Below are 26,395 nucleotides of genomic sequence, written 5' to 3'. Positions count from 1 at the left end.
GGAGAAGTGAGAGGCTTGCTCAAAATAACAAAGTGGACCATCGGATTTTCACTATCCCCCGGGCAGACCAGGGGGGAGGAACGTCCTAAACCAACCTCAAGCTTGGAACAGAACACGTAGATAAGGGCTTTAGATGATGACTGTATTAGAATTTCTGTTCATGAAACCCCGGAGGGGATACATGACAATTTTGTCTTAATTAGAAAGGGCAATTTTGTTATTTATAATTTCACTGATATTACAATCACTGATGAGTTTTTTGAGCTTTTCACTAAAGGGCTGCATTATGTACCCTCACGCAGATTTGATCTATATACCATTTTAGTTGATTTAAAACTTTTTGTTAGACGGCTGAACCTTTCTTTCTTTTTCAAAGGTCAGACTCAGATCAATGATGGGCTCACAAGATTTAGCACATTTAACCCACCTTTAAATCCATTGTTAAAATTATTTGAAGACTTGGTAGAGAGAGACATAAGAGACTTCTGTTTGAACAGGTCTCACATTCCATCTGGCAACTTTAGACAAGAGCTTAGTCAATTGGTAAGAAGGCTTCGAGAGGAGGACATCCGGGTGATGAAGCCGGATAAGGGTGGGGGTGTAGTTTTAATGTATAGCATGACATATGACAACTACATTCATAATATGTTGCAGGATGCTGAGCGTTATGAATTGATATCTAGGAATGAGTTAAATATAGCATATTCAAAGATTTCTTATGCACTCATGGATCATTTACTGCAGGGTGCGATAAATGAAAAATTATATAATTATTTGTATGTCAAAAATCCTAGGACACCTGCAATTTTTGGAATTCCTAAAACGCACAAGGGCTTAGATCCTTTAAATTTTAGGCCTATTGTGTCTGGGGCTGGTGGGATATCAGAGCCCTTAGGTAAGTTCATTGATTTTAACATTAACAAATTTGCATTTGATTTACCCTATGTTTGTAAAGATTCATGGGATTTTCTTTCTGGCATTCAAAAAAATTTTTACAAACCAGATTTACTGATGGCAACTATTGATATGGTTGAGCTATTTCCTAGTATTCCTCATGACGTGGGCTTGGAATGGTTTAATGACACTTTAACCTTTGAATCTAGCCTAGGGGCTAACATGATTGGATTATTGGTTGAGTTCATGGAAACTGTCCTGGACAACAATTTTATTTATTTTAAGGGCGATTTCTACACACAAAAGAAGGGTGTAGCAATGGGCACGGCTTGTGCTTCCAGCTACGCTAATATTGTACTACACCACTGGGAAAGTAAATTCATCTTTTCTACAACTTGGGCTCAACATATTATCCATTATCAAAGATATCTTGATGATATCTCTCTTTTATGGGATGGTACCTTGGACCAATTTTTGGAATTTATGGCCTATATTAACTCTACTACCCCCTTTTTAGCATTTACTCACAGTGTTAACAGTGATTATTTGAATTATCTTGATATTGCTCTTTTTAAGGATGTCATTAATTGTACCTTTCAATCTAAAGTATATAGAAAAAGTTCTTTCTGTAACTCTTATTTGCACTTCAATACTGGTCACCCCTTTCACCAGAAGAAAGGGATAGTGAAAGGGCAATTCATACGTGCCTCTAGGATGTGTAGTACATTGGAGTTTTTCCCTGACGAGGTCAGTTTTTTGAAGCAACTTTTCAATGAAAGGGGGTACCCAGCATACTTAGTTGATGATTTAGCTGGGGAGGTAATTGCAGGCAGGGAAACTGTTTATTGCCCTCTTTTAGGTAGTGGGATGACTCATGAAACCCTTTTTAAATCATCTAAACAGACCGATTACCAGAATAGCTTTGTGTATACCTTTTCTGGGGATTCACTGAAGGTCAAGCAGTTAATTACAAAATATTGGCCTATACTTACACATCATGACAATTTCAAACAATTCGTCAAGGAATGCCCCCATTTCATTAGAAAAAGAGACATGAACCTTAAGGGCCTTTTTGAGGGTGAATCTGGTTTTGGTTCTACAAGGGGTTGTTCGAAATTTGGCACGTATAAGTGTGGCTCATGTAAACAATGTCCTTATGTGCTCAACGCAAATTCATTATTCATTCCATCTAGGAGGTTTAGAGTTAAGGCTGAGCATTCTTACAATTGTGGTAATAAAGGGGTCATCTATTTGGGGTTTTGCACACAGTGCTCCAGTTTTTACGTGGGTAAACTGAGAGAACACTCAGAAGAAGGATATATGAGCACCTCTATGATGTTTCTAAGAAGAAGGAAAACAATGCTTTTTATAAACATCTTGGTTCATGACCCAATATGCAACTTAAGTTTTTTATTTTAGATCAAGTCTTGCAGGATAGTAGAGGGGGTGAGTGGGAGGCCCGATTGGAATATAAGGAATTATGGTGGCAGCTTAAATTAAATGCAACTAAACCCCCTGGTTTGAATGACAGTGTTAGCATCATGAGTGTTTTAAAACTGAGGAGGGCTAAGTTATGATGGTTGTTTCTTGGTAGTGGTGTTTATTTGAACAACATGGACAATGTCTTGTTTTGAACAATTTTTTAACTACTGCTTATTTTGTACTTAATGGGCAGTAATTTTGAACCACAACTTTTGAATGTTTTTTTAGGTACATATGAATTTTTTATAATTTTTAACGTTATCTTAAGATATTACAAGTTTGGCTGGTCATGTTGATGTACTTGTTTTAATTTTGACAGCATTGAAAAGCAACTTTTTAAGTCTCTAACATAACCTGGTGGTTTGCTAGTTTTAATGGCTAATTAGCATATTTTATTAATTGGAGTTCTAGTCACATGATTTGGACTAGAAGCTATTTAAGCACTGAATTTTTAATGATGGTTCATCTTGATAAAGCCTGGTATGACTCCAGGTGAAAGCGCTTGATGTAATATTCTACTTTTTATTTTTTTGTTCTTTATTAAAGTCAATTTTGATTCAAGACACGTCGGACCGTTCCGTCCCTTTCAAGCCTTTGGATATTTTACTTTGTTCTTGGTTTGGATCTGCTTTGTTTTGAGTTTGAGGATTTTAAGATTTTAAGATAGCTACATAATGAAAAGCAGGTTGATTGCAGCTCTTCCAGTATGAAAAATGAAAGTGGCATAAAAAGCCAATAAACGTGAACAATTTGCATAGAGTTCAGTTGCTAGTTAGTCACTTCACTGCCTGGAAGTCAGTAAAGATGAAATTTGGAGAAAATAAAAGAAAACCAACTAGAAAAACAGATGATAAAACTCTAGAAGGGAAGAACCTTGCATACCATCAGAAAACAATTTAGATTGCAGCTTTGGTACAGGAGATGACTTCCAATAACTTACAGGAAAAATAAATCAAATGCATTCAGATCTGCTTAAAATAAACAAGGCACCAGAGGAATATGTAAAGTCAAATGGCAAAAGTCTGGAAAGATAAGAAGGCAGCTTAGGTAGCTATTTGGATGAGTTGATACAACTGCAGAAATCAGAGGCTGAAATGAAGGAAAGACTGAATATGAGGCTTCTTAACATCTACTTCAAAAATAGCTTTAGAAGATGAAAAAAATCAGAGAAAACAAGATTTTCTGTTATAACAAAGAAACTAGAAGAATAGATTGCACAATACAAGCAGATGATTATAACTCAAACTGAAAAGGGGTGATGATGATGAAGTAGGGGGATGTTCAAGAAATAAGGAGAGAGTGGGCTTTTGGATGTAGACCCTTAAGGAAAATATGAACCATACAGAATAAAAGGATTGGGAGGGTGGCCTAATGGTTAAGGTGTTTGTCTTACAAACACAAGGTGCAGGGTTTGAGTTGACATAGGGAGGGATATAATTGGCTAAATGCTTAAATGTCTCACAAGGTTAGTTACTAATACTAATCTATGAATCTATGAATCTATGAATAAGGATCTGAATTGGCTAGATGCAGTAAGGCTTTACTATGTGTAATGCTACTCGCTGACAAACTCTCTCTCTCTCTCTCTATATATATATATATATATATATATATATATATATATGCAACATAATAATTACCCCCATGGCCAGAGTAACAAAGTATACAACATCAGTAAAATGGAAGATTTTCTTCATTGGGATAAGCGCTTTCAGATTTCCTGATCCTTCATTAGATCCATATAAAACAAGTCAGTTAAAAACATTTAAATACTGAAACTTACCCATTCGATTCAGTGACACACCCTCTCTATCTAAATTTCACACACGCCTCCTAAGCCTTCTCCCTTTCAGAGCAGGTTTAATTGGTAAGTAGGCATTGAGACCTGGAGATTTGTATGCCTGCAGCCTGGCTATCCAGCACATTTCTGCTTTCTCTACTAAACTGTTAACATCTCTCCCTCTCTTGATGTTACCTATACTCTGTATTACCCTAAAATAAAAAGAATGTCCTTCGTTCTCTTTAATATGCTTAAAAAGGCTTTTTTTTCTACATACTGATGCCTAATGTCACTCAAATGTTTGGACACCCTCTCCTTTAGCTGTCCCAGAGGCCACAAGTAGCCATATACCCTATGTTCCTACTGGTACAATCTGCATACCCATCAAATTAATATTCTTTCTTCTGTTGTGTATGTAAAAATACATTTCCTTTACAAATAAATTTACAAGTACATCTGTGACATGGGTGGGTGCCTTTTCTTTGTGAAACTACAGAGTGACAGTTCACATTTTTATCACATAGAAGCTGCTTAAGATTATGGTTGTTTCTAAAGGCAAAGCGAGGTACATCGCCTACAATCCCTTTCATTTCCTCATCTGACATCAGAATCTTTCAGTTGTTCCTAATCACATTGCAAATCCCCTTAATGTCACTAGAGTATGTAAGGACCATTCTAAGATCCTTACCATCCTCTCTGTGTGAAAAAACTCTTCCATATGATTCCCCCTATATAAATACGGTTTCTCTATGTCCGCTCTTAAATCATGTACCCGTCTCTGTGCACTGGTCACTTCACCTTGTTTGTACCCTCTCCTCAAAAATTGTTACCCATGGTTTCAGACGCTTCAATAAACTCTTCCCCTTGGGTGTGAAGTCTAGATGCTCTAAGGAACTGTCCCTTTAGGATATTCCTATGAACATGCCCAGGGTGCATACTAGATTCTTCCAACACTCCTTGTGATAGAGGGCAGTGTGTATTTTCCCAGACACAGTGTCCTGTTTCAACCTAATGCAAGAAAATCAATGCTTTCAGTGTCATGTTGTATTGTGAAATGTAAAAAAATCAGTGGTAGTTTCTAAATATGCAACAAAAGCATGCAACTGTTCAATACTCCCTCCCCATAAAATAAAGACATTGTCCACAAACCGTTTATAGAAATGAATACATCTATGGAATGGGTTATTGCCAAACACATGGTACTCTTCCCATTGTGCCAACACCATATTGGCATAGGTGTTGGCACATGGGGTGCCCATGGCCACACCACATTTCTGCAAGTATAAATCATCTTCAAAGAAGAAGATATTGTTCTCAAGGATGCATTTCATCAGGGTACATAGCAATTCTATCTTTCTACGATCATACTCTCTTTTGTTGCTAAGAAACATTTCCAAAGCTCCTAAGCCATAAATATTCGGTATTACGGTGAATAGATGTTTTTTATATCCATCGTCACTATAGTCAAATAACCACCATGGTTTCTGCCCCTTATAAACAGCCCTAAATCTCTAAGGAAATGTTGTGAATCCTTTAGTACAGCTGGTGCTAACCCTAAGTAAGTCCTTTAGGGTGCTCTCAACATATATAGATGCTGGTTCTGTTGTCCAGCCAGCTCCAGCTACAATTGGGCTCATTGGTGGATCAATACAATCTTTGTACACCTTGGGTAAACATTTAAAAATCGGGATAAAAGTATGCATAACATTCGAATAATTAAAAAGCTCTTCATTTATTAAGCAACCCTCCTTCATTGCACATAGAATACGCCTTACTCTAGTTTTAATATTTTCCATTTGTGTAATTGTAATAGATTCATATGCGTCATCATTCTCTAAGAGAGATTTAATTTTCTGGGAGTAATATGCCCTGTCCGTGAACACTATCCCTCCCCCCTTATCTGCCAGTCTTATAACAAGTTTGGGGTCATCCTGTAGATCTTTCAGTGCTACCCTCTCCTCCTCAGTAACATTATAAAAATGACATCCAGATTCTCCATGCAAAGTGGAGATCTCTCTCGCACATATATTAATAAAAGTGTCTAAAATAGCCTTGTACTGAGGTACAAACACACTAGATTTTTGAAACAGGGAAAGCTCAGTATGTGCAGAATTTTTTACACATATTTTTTAACAGTACTTCCCTGCCAAACAATCGGCTCAATAGAACATCCTCTATTTTTTTATTTAACAGCTGGAACAAACTGTAAACCTTTATTCAAAACTTTAACGTGTTTCAGTCAAGTTAAAACTTGATAAGTTAAAAATGAATGTCTCTTCACAGGCTGATGTTAATGTTTGACTCTTCTCTCTTCCGAGGGATGTCTCCCTCTCTTTCTCCCTTGGCTCAGAGACCTCATCTCTTTCCCCTTCCGTACTTCCCTCACTTGGAAGGGTAGTGAGGGAAAAAACATTTTAGAAACATTATTAGAAATAGTAGCTGACTTACTTGTCGCTCCAGCACCTGACACTCCAGGATATTCATTCTATGGCTGTTCTTTTACAGTGGTATCTAGCACTGTCAAAGTCTCTCTCACAGAAATGTGAGAGTTTCCAGGGTGAGTATGAACCTTGCTATGTAAGTCAGTTTGTAGGTTGTTTTCTGTATGCTCATTCACCCATGCAGATGTTTGTCTCCTTACCCCTTCAGGTACAGACTTTTCCTATGCAAATACCTCACCTTTGCAAAAACCAGCATAGTCTCTGTAGTTTTCTCAACTTTTGTTATTCTATCTTATTATTAAAAAAAGACACTTTTAGATATATGTCATTAATTTTGTCAACATGAAAATGAGTAGTAAAAGTACCTTCTGTTTCCTGTTGCTTCCACTCAATGTAATCAATCAACTCTTGTTCTTTGGTTCAAAATACTTAATCAGAAGCTTCGTATGCCCAAAGCTTGTGTCTAGGTTAAGCTTCTGCCATTCCTTCAGTAGAGTTGGATGCACTCGGCCCTGTGTAGGCATAACCAAAATCCATAGGCCTCTAGGAACAATCCTGTAGTGAAGACATGCCTCCAAATGGAGGTGTTGCCACTTAAGTCTCTTTAAGTCAAACAGGCTGTTCTCAAAGTATCTGGTGCTGCGTATGAAAGCACTGTAATCCAAATGTTCCTCAGGGCTATGGTTAGTTTCTGTATTTAAATCAGGGCACAACAGGGGATTCACGTTTAGATGTAATAAGCCCTTATTCATGCCCTTCTTGGTCATGCACTGGGAACTATTCAATAGTTCAGTACCATTAGTGTTACTTACAGAGTCCAGGCCAATGGTCTCATTCATACCAGTGGTCCGCGGTTGATAATCCAACTCAACTATTGTGCCAGATAACCCTTCTGCCATGTGTGGTTCTGCTTCCAAGCAAAGAAGAACAAAAGACAAAGGTAGGAAGTCTCCCACTGAAGAACTGTGTAACACAAAATATCCAAGCAACAGAATAATTACCGCAGTCACCACGACCAGGGTAGCAAAGTATATGACACCAGCAAAATAGAAGATTTTCTTTACTGGGATAAGCACTTTCAGAGCTCCTGATCCTTCATCAGATCCATATAAAACAAGTCAGTTCAAAACATTTAAATACTGAAACATACCCAATCAATTCAGTGACACACCCACTCTATCTAAATTTCACATATGCCTCCTAAGACTTCTCCATATATATACATATATATATATATATATATATATATATATATATATATATATATATATATATATATATATATATATATATATATATACATATATATATATATAGATATATATATATATATATATATATATATATATATATATATTACCATGACCAAAGCCACTAGCCACAGTTAATGTCCACCATAAAATCTTGGAGTTATAGGAGGTGAATCATGAAAACATATACTGGATAGCCACAGCACGAATAAACCTGTACATGTAACTGGCTGTACTAGCCCTTGCTAGTCATAGTGTTGTGCTTTGCCATCCTCGGCACTGTTGTGTCATCTATTCACACCTAACATTTCATGCCCTCCATGACACTGAAATTGTGGATTGTTGTCATGTGGAAAGAGCCACCATGCAGGAGTTGTTTCAGATATGTTACTCTCACATGCAGGCTCATGTGATGCATAGATTGCATATTCCTATGGATACCAAAGTAAGTGTGGCTTTGAAAATAGTTGCTACAGGGACCTTTCAGTAACCAATGGGGAGACATGCTGTGTGTATCTCAGACATCTGCCTCAAAGATACTATACCAGTTCCTCAGTGCTATGCAGCAGCGTGTGGAGGAGCATATGTTGTTTCCACACATCACAGACATGACACATACATCATATAGGCTTTTTATGACACAGTCTGTTTCCCCTGAGGTACAACAGCCTTAAAGTGCACCCACATTTCAATAAAAGTTCCACACCTGGGGAACAGGGAAGAAGGTATATCAGTTGTAAGGGTGTTCCACTCCATCAGTCACCAAGTGGTCTGGAATGTTGATGGTATAACATGCAATATGTCTTAATGCCACCGAGGCAATACCCAAAACTCCCACATGACACACTGGCTACTTATATCAGTCATTTGTGTGGGTTGCTTTCACCCAGGGGCATGTTACTGATGAAGCTGGATATACCTTGGAGCCATGATTAATAACATTTTTCAGAGATCTACAGACCAGGACAGAGATGGTTACAACAATGCATTGTCACAAGCCTTGGTGATACTCCAATGTGTGTTTGGCCTGCTTCCACTGTTTCTATGTATCTAGGACTGCTTCAGTACGATCCTTCATGTGCAGTAAGATATTCCCATTATTTGCAACATTATGTAAAATCATTATACACAAACAGCTGCAGCAGGGCAGATGCATTCAGGAGGAAAAAGTCCCAGACTGGGCTGTGGATTAGGCTGCAGGCTTAGGACTATGCCATGAGAAGGTGTGTGCAGTATGCCATGGCACAGACTAAGAGGCATTGGGTTTTTGGTAACTATGGGCTGGAATAAAGTACCATACAGAAAAGAAAAAGTGATGTATGCAAACCGTCATCCATGCTGTGCTATTTCATCAGACATAGGATACCCATGTAAAAGAACACAGAGAGCAGGGCACAGTAATCTTTATATGCATAAGTGGGAAGGGTCACAGCGGCATTGGTAAAAGTGAACATAACTTGGTGTTATGGGTGTCAGACCTGTGAGGGTGGGTGGGGAGACTGAATGGCACTGGTCATTGAGGGGGAACTGTCTCCACAGCTCTGCATTTGTGTGGAACTCAGCCTTATGGAAGTCAGAGTGTGTGTGTATGTGTTGGGACACAGTCTCAGACAATGTTGCAGTGCTGTTGTGAGATTTATCTTGCAGACAGATCCAGGTCACCTACAGGAGATATGTGTGCAGACAGTGCATGCACCTGTCCTTTGAGAGTCACAGGTTTTATCCAGACTATGATGAGAGAAAGGAGTGCTCCATGAACATAAGTGGTGGTCAAGGGGTGAATCAAAATGAGCACCCTGCCCTTGTTGACATCCACATCATACAGTCTTCCCAGCACAGTGAAAGGCAGAATGGAAGTGATGGCACTGAGTTCATGGGTGCATAGATAAGTACTAGGCAATCAGTCTGCAGACCATTTCAAGCCTATGCAAAAAATCATGTTCAAAATTTCCCTCTAGTTTCAAGGCAGAAGGACAAGATAGAGTGGGAGAGAATTTGAGGCTGCCCATCAAATTATCTAGGTTTACCTTGAAGGTGCCAAGGGTGCTACTCTGCTTGACGTAGTGGAAATGTATTTCAGAGGTGAGAGATATGTTAGGATATGAATCTATCACACCAATGTGTCTTATTTATCTGCTGATGAAGGTTTAGTTCCTTTCCTTAATTCCTTTTACCAAGTGTTTGATGAACTATTAGTTCTGTGAATGAATAGGAGATCAAATAGTGTTAGAGCTTTCATGGCATGAAAGGCTAGACACAGATCTCCACAGAGGAGTCTGTATGAGACTGAGTACAGAGAAAGGGCTGCCAGTCTCTCCTAATAAATAAGATGTTTGAGGCCACTGATCTTTTTAGTACTGAATAGAGTTCTGTCAAGTTGTGTGATATGTTTAAATAAATATATGCCAACAGGTGAATTATATTCAATAATGTGTCTGGTCAGATATGAGTAAAGGTGAATTAAGACTTCTTTGGATCTAGTGGAGATGCCTTTGGAAATTAGATGGGCCAGATAAAAGGGTTTCTGAACTACTGAGGAGACATGATGGTCAAATGATAAGGACTTGTCAACATGAGTACCCAGAACCCTTACAACAATGTCTGATTGGAGGGGTGCATCTCCTAAACAGTAAGTGAAACTGTTTTATTTACCAAAATGAACTATGTTACATTATTTTACATTTAATTTGAGACTACTGTGCTTGCATCAGTTGTTAACATGGTCTAAGCCATGTTGGAGCAATTGTGAGTCATAACTCAAAAAGGTTCACGTAGTCCCCACTGAACATGTAACACCATACCGGAATGACAGTCAGATAAAAACGTAATATTTTAGAAAAATCTTTAATACAATAGGATTAAGTGCTTTCATTCTAACACTTAGGACTTCATCAGAATAAAGCCAGTGTAGAAACATCTCATTAAATACATGTCATCAACCAATCCAAAAAGCCATTGAATTAAACGATGTAAAATTAAATTCATCAAATAGTGCTAAAATACATATATGGTATCCTGTAAAGTCCACCAAAATAAATAAAAAACAAAAGTTAAGAATATTCTAAGAAAATATATTGTATATAAAAAAATGTACGCAAATCAGATGTTAAAAATATTAAAACAAACATTGTATGCACTTCATTGAGGAAAAAACATTCTACAACTTTGCTGATCTAATCTTTAAGACTGGAAGTACTGAAATAACTGGGTTGGGGGAGATGCATCCAATTTAATCTGCCATTTTAATTCTTTATATTCTATCTTGTTTTACCATTACCCCCCCCCCCCGATTTCAGGGCGAATTTTCTCTAAGATACCAAGCACGAATTTAGAAAAACCCATGCATAGGCAGAAATGTCTATAGAGGGCATTATTTGTGTTTTCTTTCCTAATATCATACAGATTTTCATAAATCGTTCTCCCTAGATTGTGTTCAGTCTTTCCTACATAAAATGTCAAAGACGTTTCGCAGACTGCTAAATACACTACACCTTTCGTGTCACAGTTACCTCTGACAAACCTAACCTTAGTAGAGTTGAAATTCCCCAAAATAATATCTTTGTATGAAATAAATTGACAAGAATGACATTTCCCTCATTTCATTGTTGCAGTCTCTTTAATCATGTTCAAGTTCAAAAACCCTTACTGGCATCGTATTCTAGTGTAGCCTTAATGTTTCTATCTACTTTGTACACAACATGTGGAGTTTCCCCAAAATGTTAAAAATGTCATCATCCATTTTAAAAATAACCCATTTGCTTCTTAGTACTTTTTAACCTGTGTACCTATTTTGTTGTACCTAATAGACATAGAATTAGTGAACATGAAGTGCAATGATGTTAAATGAATACTGTCCTGTTCCTTTTCCGGTCCTATACCTAGTAGGGGGATATACTTCACCCCTCTACCCCTGACCACCTCCTCCTGAATCTCAAAAAGGAACTTCTTGGGGTAGCCCCTTTCTAAAAACGTCCATCATAAAGTTGAGCTCAGTCTTAAATTCATCATCATTGTAAATCATCCTGGCTGCTCTGATACACTGTCCTTTGACTAGGTTGTTCTTATAGTACCCCAGGTGTCTGCTTGTATAGTGTAAATAACAGCGGGAAATGGTCTTCTTTCTATAAATGTTGGAGCAAAACTTCCACTCACTTTTTCAGTCTTGATATCCAAATTGTTAGCAGTCTGCTGAGAGAAATTGTAGGTAAACCTTAAGAAGTTGCTATTATTAGAAATGTGGTTCACAAAATCATGAATTTTGAGAGTGTTGTCTTTTCATATAATAAATATGTCATCCAAATAGTGACAATATAAGTTCTAGTTGTTGGTAAAATATAAACATAATACTTGATTTTTTCCTAAGTTAACATAACTAGGTTAGAGTATGATATTGATATAATGAGATGTGTCTACACTGGCTTTATTCTGATGAAGTCCTAAGTGTTAGGACAAAAGCACTTAATCCTATTGTAGTAAAGATTTTTTCAGTGTATTACGTTTTTATCTGACTGTCATTGTGGTATGGTGTTACGTTTTTAGTGAGGACTAGATGAACCTTTTTGAGTTATTAGTTATGGTTTAGGTTGCATGGTTACACACGTTTCTGTTTGGTTAGCAACTGTCAGTCAGCTGAGGACTGAACTGCAACATCTGCAAACTTAATTGACCATAGACCAGAAGTGCTGGTCTGGAGGTCTGAGAAATATATGCCAAAAAGGAGAGGCCCAGGACTATGGTGTAGCTTGCTTATATTTAAATGATGGTCCTGCACATAAACTTGGTCACAGCAACTGAGAAAGTTAGCTTGGGTGAGGGACATGCATGGCCATGGGCATGATGTCTGCCCCATATCTTTCATGTGCCTAGTACTGTCTGTTTCAACCAAGGCGGATTGCACCACAGGGGAAGACATCCTTTCCCAGGTACATCTGTCTGTCATTTGTCCTCCTCTGTGTCTTAGGTGAGCTCCACAGGCATAGATGCTATGTCCTTTGACTAGGGTGGGAATGTGGGTGCCACATTACCCATATTGAACCTTGACCCTGAATCCTGGCCATTCTAAACTTTGGCTGCCATTATCATCAGAACCTGACACATCTCTGACATCTTGCAATAGTACATCTGTGGTGGTACAGCCTGAAAAAACATCACCTGTGAAAACACCAAAATAAAGTACCTATAACAAGTAAGACCCATCAACAATGCCAGAATCTCAGTGAATGGATGTTTACTACGGTATATACTGGTGGAGAAGAATACTAGGCTTAGCGGCCTGTACATGGCATTAGACAAGATGACAGCTACACATCTTGGACTGCTATGCTTGTAATACAACTAATATTGAAGATCATAATTGCAAAGACCCATAATCAGTATTGCCCCACTGAAAAGGAACTTGCATCTTTCCATGACAAAGTAGCCCACTGAAGAGTAGAACCCGTTACACTAGTCTGCACAACTGCACCAGTAAGCTACAACATCAAAAATATTTAATTTCACATCACAGTGCAGTTTATAAAGAAACATTTTATGACAATGTTTTATTTTCTATTTTATATATATTTTTTTGACCAGGTTACTCCCACTTGGCTACTCCCCTCTTTTCAAAGATGCCCCACAGTGGTATTGATACTACTAGGGGAAATTTGGCCAGGGTATCAGAGAACTTTCCCTACTTGTTTATAGGCATTGTGGGATCTTTAACGTCCACTTTAGGTACCACCAACTTGAGTAGATGGGACCTCAGTTTAACATCACATCCTAAGGACAACAGACTCAGGAATGCAGCACCCCTCTCATGCTACACTGCAGTGTAAGAAATCCATACATCTGCTGTGGGAATAGAACCCAAAGCCGTCAGCACCAAAAGGGAGTGTGCTATCTGTTGTACCACTGACACTGCATGTATCAGGTAATGTCAAGTTTTGAGGTGCAGACTTTCCTTACAAACAATAATATACTCCTTATTTCCCACAAGCTTTGAAAGGTGCTGGCCTGTAATCTTCCCTAGCACAATGAAGACTACGGTGGCTGTGAGAGTTTATATCAGGTAAATTCAAAGCTTTGAGCATGGCTCTTATGCTAGTAAGGTAGTAACTAATGAATGTTCCTGAATGTCAGTTTCTATTCATAGCAGCTATGGGCTCTTTCAACTACATGCATTCAGCCATAATCAGTATTGCCCCACTGAAAAGGAACTTGCATCTTTCCATGACAAAGTAGCCCACTGAAGAGTAGAACCCGTTACACTAGTCTGCACAACTGCACCAGTAAGCTACAACATCAAACATATTTAATTTCACATCACAGTGCAGTTTATAAAGAAACATTTTATGACAATGTTTTATTTTCTATTTTATATATATATTTTTTGACCAGGATACTCCCACTTGGCTACTCCCCTCTTTTCAAGGATGCCCCACAGTGGTATTTATACTACTAGGGGAAATTTGGCCAGGGTATCAGAGAACTTTCCCTACTTGTTTATAGGTGTTGTGGGATCTTTAATGTCCACTTTAGCTACCACCAACTTGAGTAGATGGGACCTCAGTTTAACATCACATCCTAAGGACAACAGACTCAGGAATGCAGCACCCCTCTCATGCTACACTGCAGTGTAAGAAATCCATACATCTGCTGTGGGAATAGAACCCAAAGCCGTCAGCACCAAAAGGGAGTGTGCTATCTGTTGTACCACTGACACTGCATGTATCAGGTAATGTCAAGTTTTGAGGTGCAGACTTTCCTTACAAACAATAATATACTCCTTATTTCCCACAAGCTTTGAAAGGTGCTGGCCTGTAATCTTCCCTAGCACAATGAAGACTACGGTGGCTGTGAGGGTTTATATCAGGAAAATTCAAAGCTTTGAGCATGGCTCTTATGCTAGTAAGGTAGTAACTAATGAATGTTCCTGAATGTCAGTTTCTATTCATAGCAGCTATGGGCTCTTTCAACTACATGCATTCACATGACCAGTGAGCACGCATGGGTGGATCAATTATCCAGTCGGGACAAAGAGAAAAGCAATTTACTTTTAGGTTCATAGGTATTTACTAGGCTACTGATCTGTGAGGATCTTCAGAAGCCTAGTCTTATATTCTCATGGGAGTTTTAGTCATTATAGTTTGCATATAAATAACCCAGAGATTGCCGAACAAGGATATATTGTGATATTTACATGATTTATCTATCCATGAAGGACAGGGCTGGTAAACTGGGAGTAAATTTGTAGTTACCCATCCATTTGTCCAAATTATGTTTCAGTAGAATAAGAAAATAACTTTGTTTTAAGGAGAGTTGGAAGAATGTTCCAAAGCGGTATTCTCTGTGATACAAATATTCTCAAACAGTGAGAATATTTGTATCACAGAGATTACCACTGTGATACAAATGTTCTCAGACAGTGAAACAGATCGAGGAAGTTGTCATTATGAAAATTATTTTTTACATAGTGGCATAACTTAGCAAGCAAGTTCAGCCCCTTAACTCTTCTGCAGAAAATACTGTGACAAGAACGGCAAACCGAAAGCATGCATGCAGTTTTAATCAGCTGGAAAGGAAAAGGAAATATTCTTCGTCAGATACTGCAGGACCAACCTGTGAAGCAGAGAGCTGGGAATATCAAAGTACTACAAATTAAGACATTAAGCTATCTAATGCAGCTGCCATCAAAACAAGAGATGTTGCTGCAGAACTCTTCAGCAGTAGCTCATTGTTTTAATAACTATGCCACTTTCTGAATGAAAAATGGGCCTCAGCAAAATCTCACTTCTTTCAAGAATGTGGTCTCTATATCCCCATCTCATCTTTTTCTTTAACCGAGATAAAGCTACTAGAAGGCTTGCAGGACTTTCAAAGCACAAAGTTTCTAGGAACATGAACCATAGAGCAAAATCTGATCCCCTCAAGTAACTTTCACTTATTTCAATAAAATAACCCCAGAGACAGTTTGGCAGAAGAAAATTACCAATTGAAAATATTATAGAACACTAATCCATTAAGTCAGACTACAAATAAAATGAATTCCAAACATCAATGACAAAATCAGCAAGGAAGAGACAGATCTGGAAATGGGAATATTAGTATACAGATGTTCATGCCAATACACAAAAAATATCTACAATAAAAACAGATAAGCTCCTCTGTACTTTCAAGATTAATTTCTATTAATTAATGTGATTACCAAATCATCTTCAGGCTTAATATGGAATGTCCACTGTCTCCAGAAATTAATATTCAAAGAAAAGAACCTAAGTCAGGTATGGCCAAATGGTTGCCAGAACAGAACAGAATTTTTAGGAGAAAGAAATTGCAAGATCTGTAAGACATGGGTCCACTTTTTATAACTAGAAAGATTGACAAAGCTGGTAGAACCACTAAGCAATTGCAAGTCTTCTGATTTCCACCAACATGCTCCATTTCTTAATGGAGCAAGCTTATTTACTCCTCAGATACTAGACCTATGATAGCCATCCTCAAGTAAACAAATGAATGGGGGGGGGGGGGTAATGTACATGTAATAACCATTCAGAAATTCCCCAATAAATGAAACGGGAGAGAGCAGAAGTCTGCAGTGCTTGTATCAGGCCTAGGGTGGGGTAAAGGCTGGGTGAGAAATGGACCCATTTCTTATGGATCTAGCACTACAGTAATTACTTAAACTTTTGTATCTGACAAGTATCATTTCATATTCATTTAGTAACAGGACTGAGGGACTGAGTCCTCAGCAACATAACTCGGTGGGCCTGGCTGTGAGTACATGTCCTTCAACAAAGTAACCAAAAATGTGGATCTTGCCACAGAAAATATATAATTTCTAATGCTTGTTGAGGGGAGCATGATTAACCAGGCAGCTACTGCAGAAATATTGTACGATGCTCAATGTATAATAATCACAAACTCCAAGCCTCAGAGACCGCATGTGAGTTTGCCACCTATCAGTGGACACTCAAAATGCTGTTTCTAAACCATTCATCCACATTACCATTGAATACTTCAAAACTAGGCAGGCAGAAGGCCATTTCCACATCAGGCAGTGCCTCACTGGATGTGTGACATTGTTCCCTTTGGTTACACTGCTAGGGGTGAGCAGTACATCAACCACATGGTGTTGGTGGAGGTGGTGGGGGAGCTGACAAACCAGTGGCTGGAAACCCACATCAGCTGCCTGGAAAGGGTCCTGTTGTGGCTATTAAAGACACATTGTTGTCTGTCCCTGCTATCATCACATCAGGCATGGCGCACTGGGGAGGTAGTCAAGTTACTGACCTCTCCATAGGTACTGCACAGGCAGTGTGATATAGAAGGCCATATCCACCATCTTGGAGCCCCCCCCCCTTTTCCTTATGTGTCACTGCCTGCCTGTTTGTTGTCCAATCCTCCCCATCACTAGAGTCCTCCCTTTATCTGTATAGCAATAATTCCTCTGCCCACATCCACAGAGTGTCAGCACCTTCCCTACACTTTTATTTCTATTTTATGTTTATGTGTGCCCCTATTTGTACACTTTACTCGCTTATCATTCCTTTTCTATCCCTTGCATCATTGCATCATTCCCCTGCTCCAAAAACATAAAAAAGAACATTGAGTACCTGTCTTTAAAAAAAAAAAAATATATATATATATGTGTGTGTGTGTGTGTGTGTGTGTGTGTGTGTGCATGTGTGTGTGTGCATGTGTGTGTGTGTGTGTATATATATATATATATATATATATATATATATATATATATATATGGGTCTACTTCATTTCACCTAAAACTCATTTGACTGACATTCATTTCAGACCAAATCACCTAAAGTTCACTTCACCAACAATTAGTAGAAGCAGTGTGTAGAGTACTGTAAAGCAAGTAAAATATATATGTCCTTTTCCCTCTACAGTGTGATCCTGGAATTAGTATATATAGTTAGGGAGGGTGTGGGGTGTGTAGCCCCCCCACACTTCGTTTGGTTTTACTGAACAATATAAAACCGAACAGGACAATATAAAACCAAACTAGGTGGGGAGCTACGCCCCCCCCCCCCACACACTGCCAAATTATATATACTAACTCCAGGATCACACTACAGTGGGAAAAGGACATATAGCTTTAACTTGCTTTACAGTACTCTACACGCTGCCACTACTGCTGAGAACACACAAAACATTTGCCAAATTACTTTAGATACTTTCCATAAAACTGTAGAGACAAACCCACATTTAGAAACACTACAACACTACTTTCTACATGACTATTGGAATTCTAACAGTCAGCACTGTAAGTTACAGTCATTCTTTTTATCACTAGCACGTCACAGGTGAAGGAAAACCCACAACATGTCTATGTCTTAACTGTCAGTGAAATGAGTTTCAGTCAAATGAGTTTTAGGTCAAATGAACTTTAGGTCATGTGGGTGTCGGGCAAATGAGTGTCAGTCATATGAGATTTAGGTCAACTGAAGGGGACCCATATATATATATATATATATATATATATATATTTATATTTATATACATCCTTCCTCTCTCCCAGTTTTAATTTCCTTGTTTCCCTGGTGTGTTTATTTATTATTTATTTTATTTTACATTTGTTAACCGGGGGTGTCTGACTGAGCCGAAAAGGCCCTTAGGTTCTTTTCTGTTCTGTTTGTTTGCTGAGCCCTTTTCCTTCTGGACTACATGCACCCATTTCCTCCAATTTATATGATAGAAAAACAGCTTTAAACATTTCGATACACCCATTAACCTGCCATGCTAGCTTTCCTGTAATGTTGCAATACAGTGGGCATATATGCACACACTGAGGTGTGTCCATGCTCTCTGCTCATCTAGTTTCTTTTTGTCAACCCTAGCCACAATTGCAAGATTTCCTCTTTCATAGCAGGTCCTTTGATTTTTGTGGGCAGGTTTTTTTTAATTAGCAGTGGAATGGGCTGCTAATTTCCCCCTAGTTAACCAATAATTAGCATTGGATCATATCATGCTAAGAGCCTTATCTGCACTAGGGATACCATGATTGAATAAGCCTGTTTCTGAATCCAGGAGAATGTGTTTGAGTTCATGCATTTATTGCTATGCTTCAAATTAACCCCCAAAGGATATCATCCAGCCATAACTTAAAGTATAAACAGCAAATGCTCAGTACATCAGACTTTAGAAGTAAAAACTGTAACTGTTCAAATATTTCATTTAAAGTAATTAATAATTATTTGCTGCATATTTAGCACTTGGAACATTTTCCAGTGCCTACATAATACAAAGTTGCTTAAATTCATACACTCACTCATTCATTCATTCTCTGATTACTCACTAAATCCAGAATGAGGTCTTTGGGCATCAGGAGCCTATCCAGCATTCCAGGGGTGCAAGCCATAAAAGTTCTTCCTGAACAGGCTTCGCTAAGCTATTGCCCATTGCAGGCAACACACAGACACAAGCACACCATCTCTCCGCCACACTTGACATGCACACTTACGGACAATTCAGAGGATTGCTTACATTTTTCCTCATTACAAAAGTATGTTGGGAGTTATTTTCTTAGTTACCTGATAAACTGAAATTGGACTGATGGAGATTTCTGATTGGAGGAGGATGAGTCTTAGATGGCGATGATTTGGCTGAAGGTGCAGGAGTCGCATATTTGGGAGTAGCTGGAATGTCATGCACAGGTCCATCATACATTCCTCTGGAGACCCCATTCAGACTGGTAACCTTGACAACAGCAGAGAAAAAAAATGTCAGATCATAAACTGGAAGAAATGTATATCAATCCGGACTTTTCTTTATTTCAGAACATTTTATAAGAGCTCAGAAACACTGTACTATAGTGCTTACCATATGTGATAGCATCTTCTTAGCGAAACCATGTGATCAGGAGTAATATATCATATTCTAACAATGCAATAGGCATATTTTTACTTGATTCATGTGAACAGATACAATTTTCTCCCTCAGTACTAGTGTAAATAAATAACTCCATTTCATATCTGGTTTAGAACAGTGAAAAATCAAATGGCTTATGCTTGAATAATGTATCTGTTTATATTTATATTCAAGGAGCATATGTTTTTCTTGTTGGGAGAAACAAGTTATGAGGCAAGCTAGCAGCAAATAAAATATACAATTAATGCATAAAAATGTTTACAATGTCAAACTATAATGAGGTACAAATATGCTGCAGCAGTGAAGGGTAATAGGACAGAAAATGGTGGGGTTCAGACAAGAGCAATGACTTCAGAGAAGAGAACGTTTAAGGAACCTGTGGAAAAAAGTAAAAAAGAGGGTTGAGGGTCCTATAATATGGAAGAGATGACTTTGTAAAGATGTAGTAAGCAGTCGTACCCAAGAGTCATTGATACAGGAGATGAAGATGATGTCATCATTAGGGCATAATCAGAGGAGTGAAAGAGATACACTGGGCTTCATCCAGGCTGACTATGTGCAAGAAAAATGGATGATATACATGTAACACAAAAACATGAGTCATTTACAAGACTAATGATAACATAAACTGTCTATACGGGATAACTCTGACAAATGAAAACATGCTGACACAATATGTGCTAATTTTCTGTAGAAGGTGAGAGGAATGGATAAATTATAGAATAAGAAGCTGTAGGCTATGAGATTGTGTCAGAAGAATCTGACAGACTAAACCATGAAATCAGCGTACAGAAATAAAATAGCAAGTCACATATAGGAGAGGAGTACAGGCCTGCAATGTTGTTTGCCTCATTATATAAGAGACTCATAGAAACATTGGAACAATACCAGACAAATGATTACAGGTAACAAAAGAAGCCTAGCCATATATACCTTTAAGCTGACATTTAATAGCTCTTGTCACCCTTTACAAGTGGCAGCCTCCCAAAATAATACGATGACCAATTCAAGAAACTGAACCTACATCCTTCTTCTAATCTACCACCAAAGGAGAGTGTGCTACCTACTGAGTCACAGACAGTATGACATGAACTTCTGGGCTTGTCTAGGATTTGAGCCAGGAACTTCTCACGCCACAGTTCTCATATTCCTGGGCCAACAAGCAATGAAAATTTAATATTATGCTTTCATACAGCCATCATAGGACTTGAACCTATAATTTTCTGATGAAAAGTCAGACAGCTAAGTCATAATGCCACATAGCTAACCCTAGGCCATTACTGTAGAACGATAAATGATGATTTAGGATTAAGCAAAGTGCTTTAGATCTTACACAGACTCTCTATGGTAGATAAAGATGATTTCTTAAGGCCACAAGCAATTGTGGCTCTTACTTTTCCTTTTGTTGATGACTAAGATCACTGAGGAACCTTGCAAAAAAACATACAACTAATGACAAAAAGGTATACTATAGCTCTGCTCAGCTTAACAACAAATACAATCCTCGAAACTTTTGGTCAACTCTCAACAACATCCTCTATCCTGGAAAGCCCTCTAATCCCTCCCCATACCCTAACTCTTCCTCTCAGGAAACAGCTACCCTCCTGAATAAGCACTTTATCTCTTCCATCCAAAATATGGTAACCTCTGAGCCAAACTCTACTTCGACACCCACCTCTCCAAGTCCCACTAGCACAACTTTGTTTTCTTTTGAGCCAGTTCCCATTACTTACATGAAATCTCTACTACTCAAGCTAAAACTTTGCTCTCCTTCCACTGACAATCTATCTCCTACATTCCTCAAACTTGCTGCTGACTCAATTGCCTATCCTCTATCTATACTAATTAATCGATCTATTCTGGAATCAACTGTCCCCACCCTTTGGAAATCTTTCTTCACTATCCCTCTTCATAAAGGTGGAAACTCCATTGACCCCTCAAAGTACCAACCCATTGCCATTCTGTCCCCCCTCTCCAAGATATTAGAAAAATGTATTCACTCACAGCTTCTCAATTACCTCCTCACACATCACTTACTTACCCCTACCCAACAGGGATTTCGTCCTCACCACAGCACTACCACTGCCCTCCTCTCCTTCAGTCATATCATTGCAGAGGCCCTAGACAACAATAAACTCATTTCCTGTCTCTTCCTAGATCTCTCCAAAGCCTTCGATACTGTCTCTCATCCTCTACTACTATCCAAACTTGCAAATCTCCACCTATCCCCCTCCACACTTGCCTGGTTTAATAGTTACCTATCTGGCAGGGAACAATCTGTCAAATGGCGCTCATCCTCCTCACCTTTCCTTCCCATCTCCACTGGTGTTCCCCAAGGCTCCATCTTGGGACCCCTTTTGTTTAACATCTTCACCAATGATCTTTACACCTCATGCAAAGAATCCTCCCTTATTCAGTATGCCAATGACTCCACACTTATATCCATCTCAAATAACATTCCTGAACTACACTCCCTGACCCAACAGGCCCTACTATCCACTGAACAATGGCTCTCTCACAACCTATTGATCCTAAATCCCAAAAAGACCAAACTCCTACTTTCCCTTTCCCGTTCTCTTTCTCATCACAAAACCTCCTTTTTTATTACATCTTCTAACAATACAAACATGCAACCTGACACCCACATAAAACTCCTAGGGGTCATTATCGATGACGAACTCAAGTTCAACCTACACATACTCCAATGTATAAAAAAAAAAACAGAAACTAGGTCTGCTATATCGGAACAAAAAAATCCTAACCCCTGAATCTAGACTTACCCTGGGCCAGGCACTCCTCCTCCCCTCCCTCTTATACACCGCCCCAGTTCTTACCAATATCCAGGCCTCCACTCTAAACAAACTGCAACAGACTTACCATAAAATAGCCAGATTCATTACTAACTCCCCATACAACTCACACCACTGCATTTCTTTAAACTCTCTTCAATGGCTTGAACTTCCCCAGTTTCTGCTATCTTATCAATTTCATATGCTACACTCTATTCTTTATAAACCCTCCTTCTGTCCATCTCTATCTTCCTTAGTCTCCATCTACATCCCATCCTGGACCCTCCGTACTTCTAACCAACAATTACTTGATATCTACCACCCAAAAAGGTCAGTAGGCAAACTACTCTACAAACACTCCCTTGCCCATGCTTGGAACAAACTTCCCCTTGCCTTATTTTCAATCTCCCACACCTCACACTTTAAAAATGAACTAAAAGCTTATTTTCTCAATTCTAGAACCTGCCCTTGCCATGACCCTACCTAGTCTTCCTTCCCTTTATGTACCATCAAAAGGACCATACTTAGTACCTCATTACACCTCTCTCTCCAATGTGTCTACTATGCATTTGCACAATTTTATACAAACAAAAAATGTTTATTGTTGACCTATTGAACTATATCAATGTAAAATTGTTACTTAGCTTCTTTTTAATGCAACTTTAACTTTATGCATGTAACCCAACATATGTGAATCATTTTGCTATAACTGCTATTATATCAATATTGTTTAAAATTGTACTTGTTTTAAAATGTATTACTGGAGCTTTTCTCCTCGGGTCTCCACTGAAAATGGGCCACAAGCCCAGTTGGACAAACCCGGTTAACAAATGTCAATAAATAAAATAAAAATAATAAGACCTTTAGATGAATCAGGGCAGATTATTTTTTTACACTGGGAACACAGGAATGATCCAATGGCTTTTTCTTTCCTGCAGTCTATTGGCCCATTTGTTTCTCCATGGGAGCGAGAATCATCCTTTACCTGTCTGGATGACAGCCCTCTGGCCCATTCATTCCATCACAGATGAGAAATGTGGCTGCTTTGGAGTCCTTTCCCCTTCAATGGCAGTTTGCTTGCTATGTGACATGTGCTTACAGGAGGTGAGTGCATGCTATCACACATGGCGATTCTCCTGTCTGTGAGGTGCACCATCTGCATTGCTGTTAGGCTCCTTGCTGTAGGTGATAGCCCTGTGCTCCTATACATGTCACAAATGCAGCGAGCCAAGCTGTCATCTTTCTGCTAGGAAGGGCATGCCAGGGTCAGCTGCTTGATCACATCCTTTCCACCCACTACGTCCAGTGCACACGATGACAGGTTATTTTTTGAAAAGTAACTGCATGCAGGAAGCACACCAAAAAATGCAGAACAAGAGAAAAATAACAGAAATAAGGGAGGCAGCGATGAGTGGAAGGTGATGCTACACAGCTTCAGAAGCATGAGGACAATGGGTCACCTGTGTGTTGTACCTATAGACAGAGGTATAGGCACCAATGACATACAGGATTGCACTGGACAGGGAAAAATAATATTACCTGGAATCAAGGAGTATACAAAAGACAGGAAAAGAGGTGACTGTAGGCACTGCATACTTTGTATGGGTATAAATGCAGTGGAGGAGTCTGGTAATAAAGAGAAGAAGGAGATACAGAATGAGATGATCCCCTTGGCGCAGGAGGGCAGAACATCCATGGTGGATGAATAATGGTGTGTAGCAGATCTGAATCAGAAAAGAAGGATCGGCCAAACTCAACAGCAAGCATATTACTTGGTCAAAGAAGAGGATAAGCATAACTGCAGGCACCTCGGTCATCTAGCAGAAGTAAACTGGGAAGGACCCTTGGGATAAAGAAGGTAAAGACAGACACAGAAATTCCGCTGAAGGTAGCACCTCAAAAGTATGTAAAGAGACTACACAGGAAATGGTACTTCCCTGAACTAATCTTTACCCCTCTAGATGGTCACAAGGTAATTAAGAAAGACCCACTAAAATGACATCATTACCCTACCACTGTGCTGTTTCACAGTTCCTAAAGTATTACTTGGAAGAGCAAATAGGCAAAGATGCTTGGCTACAAGGGTGTACATGACCGTCTTTGAGGATGTACCATCTAGCCATCCATTTTCTTAACCATTTGATCTGGTGAGAGCTGTAGTGGAGGCAAGCTGAAGTGGGCAGCCCCAGACTTTCCTAACTTCATCAGCAGTCACCATTTCATCAGATGACATCCCCAGGCATTTGCAGGCAACTGTTAGATATAATCTGTCTAAGGGCCTGCTTCCACTGAGATGTGTCTCACAAATCTCCAACAGGAGGTACCCAGGGTAAATGAAACAGCATGTGCACGTGTCAACTAAGTCAATTTAAAAAGTTATTCTGAAACTGAAAAGACTTAGTCATCTTTTATTAAATGTGACTACAAAACTATGAATGACAAGTGTTATTAAATACTGCTGTGACTCACTGCTAACATAAGCTAATTACTAATACACAAAAGACTAGGGGCTGGGCCCACTTCATCACTTGATGGGGGATTTGACTCCTACACCCACACTAACTAAATATACTAATTCTGATGTTGCACTACCTTAGACCAAAGGAATACTTGATTTGTTAGCAAAATCAAATATCCCCTTTACAATGAAATAATGCTGTTCAGACTTAATGTATTTAATTAGTGGGTACTGGGGGGCATGCCCCACTGCAAAAAATAGCTGTTTTTTAATTCTAGGTTTCCCACCATCATCTATCTTTTCATCAGATGTTCCTGGTTCCTTCTCCTCAGTCTTTCTGCCAGATTCAGCAAGCCCTGCACGGCATGCAGGATTAGTGCAGGAGCTCCAGCAGGCAATATGTCTGCCGTGCAATCCAGGAATAGCCTGTAGGGGGGTGCACGAGCGCTCCTGCACTAGTCCTGCATGGATTCAGCCCCTGTATGCAAATTACCCCATTTGCAGGAGAAATCCATACAAATGAGGTGAATTTGCGAACCAGGAAGCTGGAAACTGGCCGTGCAGGACTAGTGTAATCTGCAGAAATGTACTCCGCCAGTAACGGAGTACATTTCTGCAAATTCCAAAACGGAGCCATGACAGCTTCAAATAAAGGGTGGATATCAATTAGAAAGCATGCCAATGGCCAAGTATAAGGCCACTGGCATGAAAAACAGTTGAAAAAAATAAAAAAATCAACTTTTATTTTTTTTAGCCGATCTCGGCTGTTTAAGCATAGGGCAGCGGCGCGCAAACGGGATCGGGGGGAAAATAAGAAAATAAACCTAAAATAAGCATTCGAACTACAATCTCTATTCTGCCATTATAGTCAATGGCAGGCAGAAGGCAACATGGCCAGTGAATAGTGGTTGCTAAGGGGGGAGGCTCAGTGTGAGACATGTAACTATGCATTAGCAGGCAATCCTATGCAAATGAGGGGAATGATAGTGAATCCCAGATTTCTCCTGCATGCTAGTCAGCTCCCAACAGTGTAAGAGTAGGAATAGCTTGGTGCAAGCCTAGGAGTTAGCTGACATCATAGCGGGGTGTGTCAGGCATACTGTAAGTGGATTGGAGCCCTGTAGCTCAGGTTTGCTCCTAGCTTAGTACAGCTAGGCAAGGGGGTGTGTCTGAGGCTGCCTAGCACTCTTTACATTGCATAAGCAGGTGTACGCGCCACACACCAGGTTTAAAGGAAAAAAAAAAAAAGTAAACCAGGAACTGGCTTCTCTGTGCATATTTGAGTACTGTATTTGTGTGACGCACCCCCGGGCTTAAACAGGAAGGCAATGGGAAGGGAAAACAGCAGTAGTAAAGTAATCTAGGTTAACTAGCATAGATGGCAGGTGAAATGTATCAAAATCAGCCAATTACACAGGCAGCCGACCAGCCCAGCC

The 26,395-nt window shown here is 39.2% G+C and overlaps 1 protein-coding gene across 1 annotated transcript in view; it reads right to left on the bottom strand.

Moving 5' to 3' along the window:
• CRMP1 (collapsin response mediator protein 1) overlaps window positions 1-26,395 on the bottom strand; it is an 808,535-nt gene that overhangs the window by 33,643 nt on the left and 748,497 nt on the right. The window contains exon 14 of the mRNA XM_044056207.1: window positions 19,376-19,541. Coding sequence (XP_043912142.1) covers window positions 19,376-19,541 — 166 coding nt within the window. The remainder of the gene's footprint in view (window positions 1-19,375; window positions 19,542-26,395) is intronic.

This window comes from Protopterus annectens, chromosome 14.part0 (genome assembly GCF_019279795.1).
Source record: "Protopterus annectens isolate FY-2018-M chromosome 14.part0, PAN1.0, whole genome shotgun sequence".
Taxonomy (NCBI): Eukaryota; Metazoa; Chordata; order Ceratodontiformes; family Protopteridae; genus Protopterus; species Protopterus annectens.
Note: the sequence above shows the minus strand (reverse complement) of the source record. Positions and strands in the feature narration are given on the sequence as shown.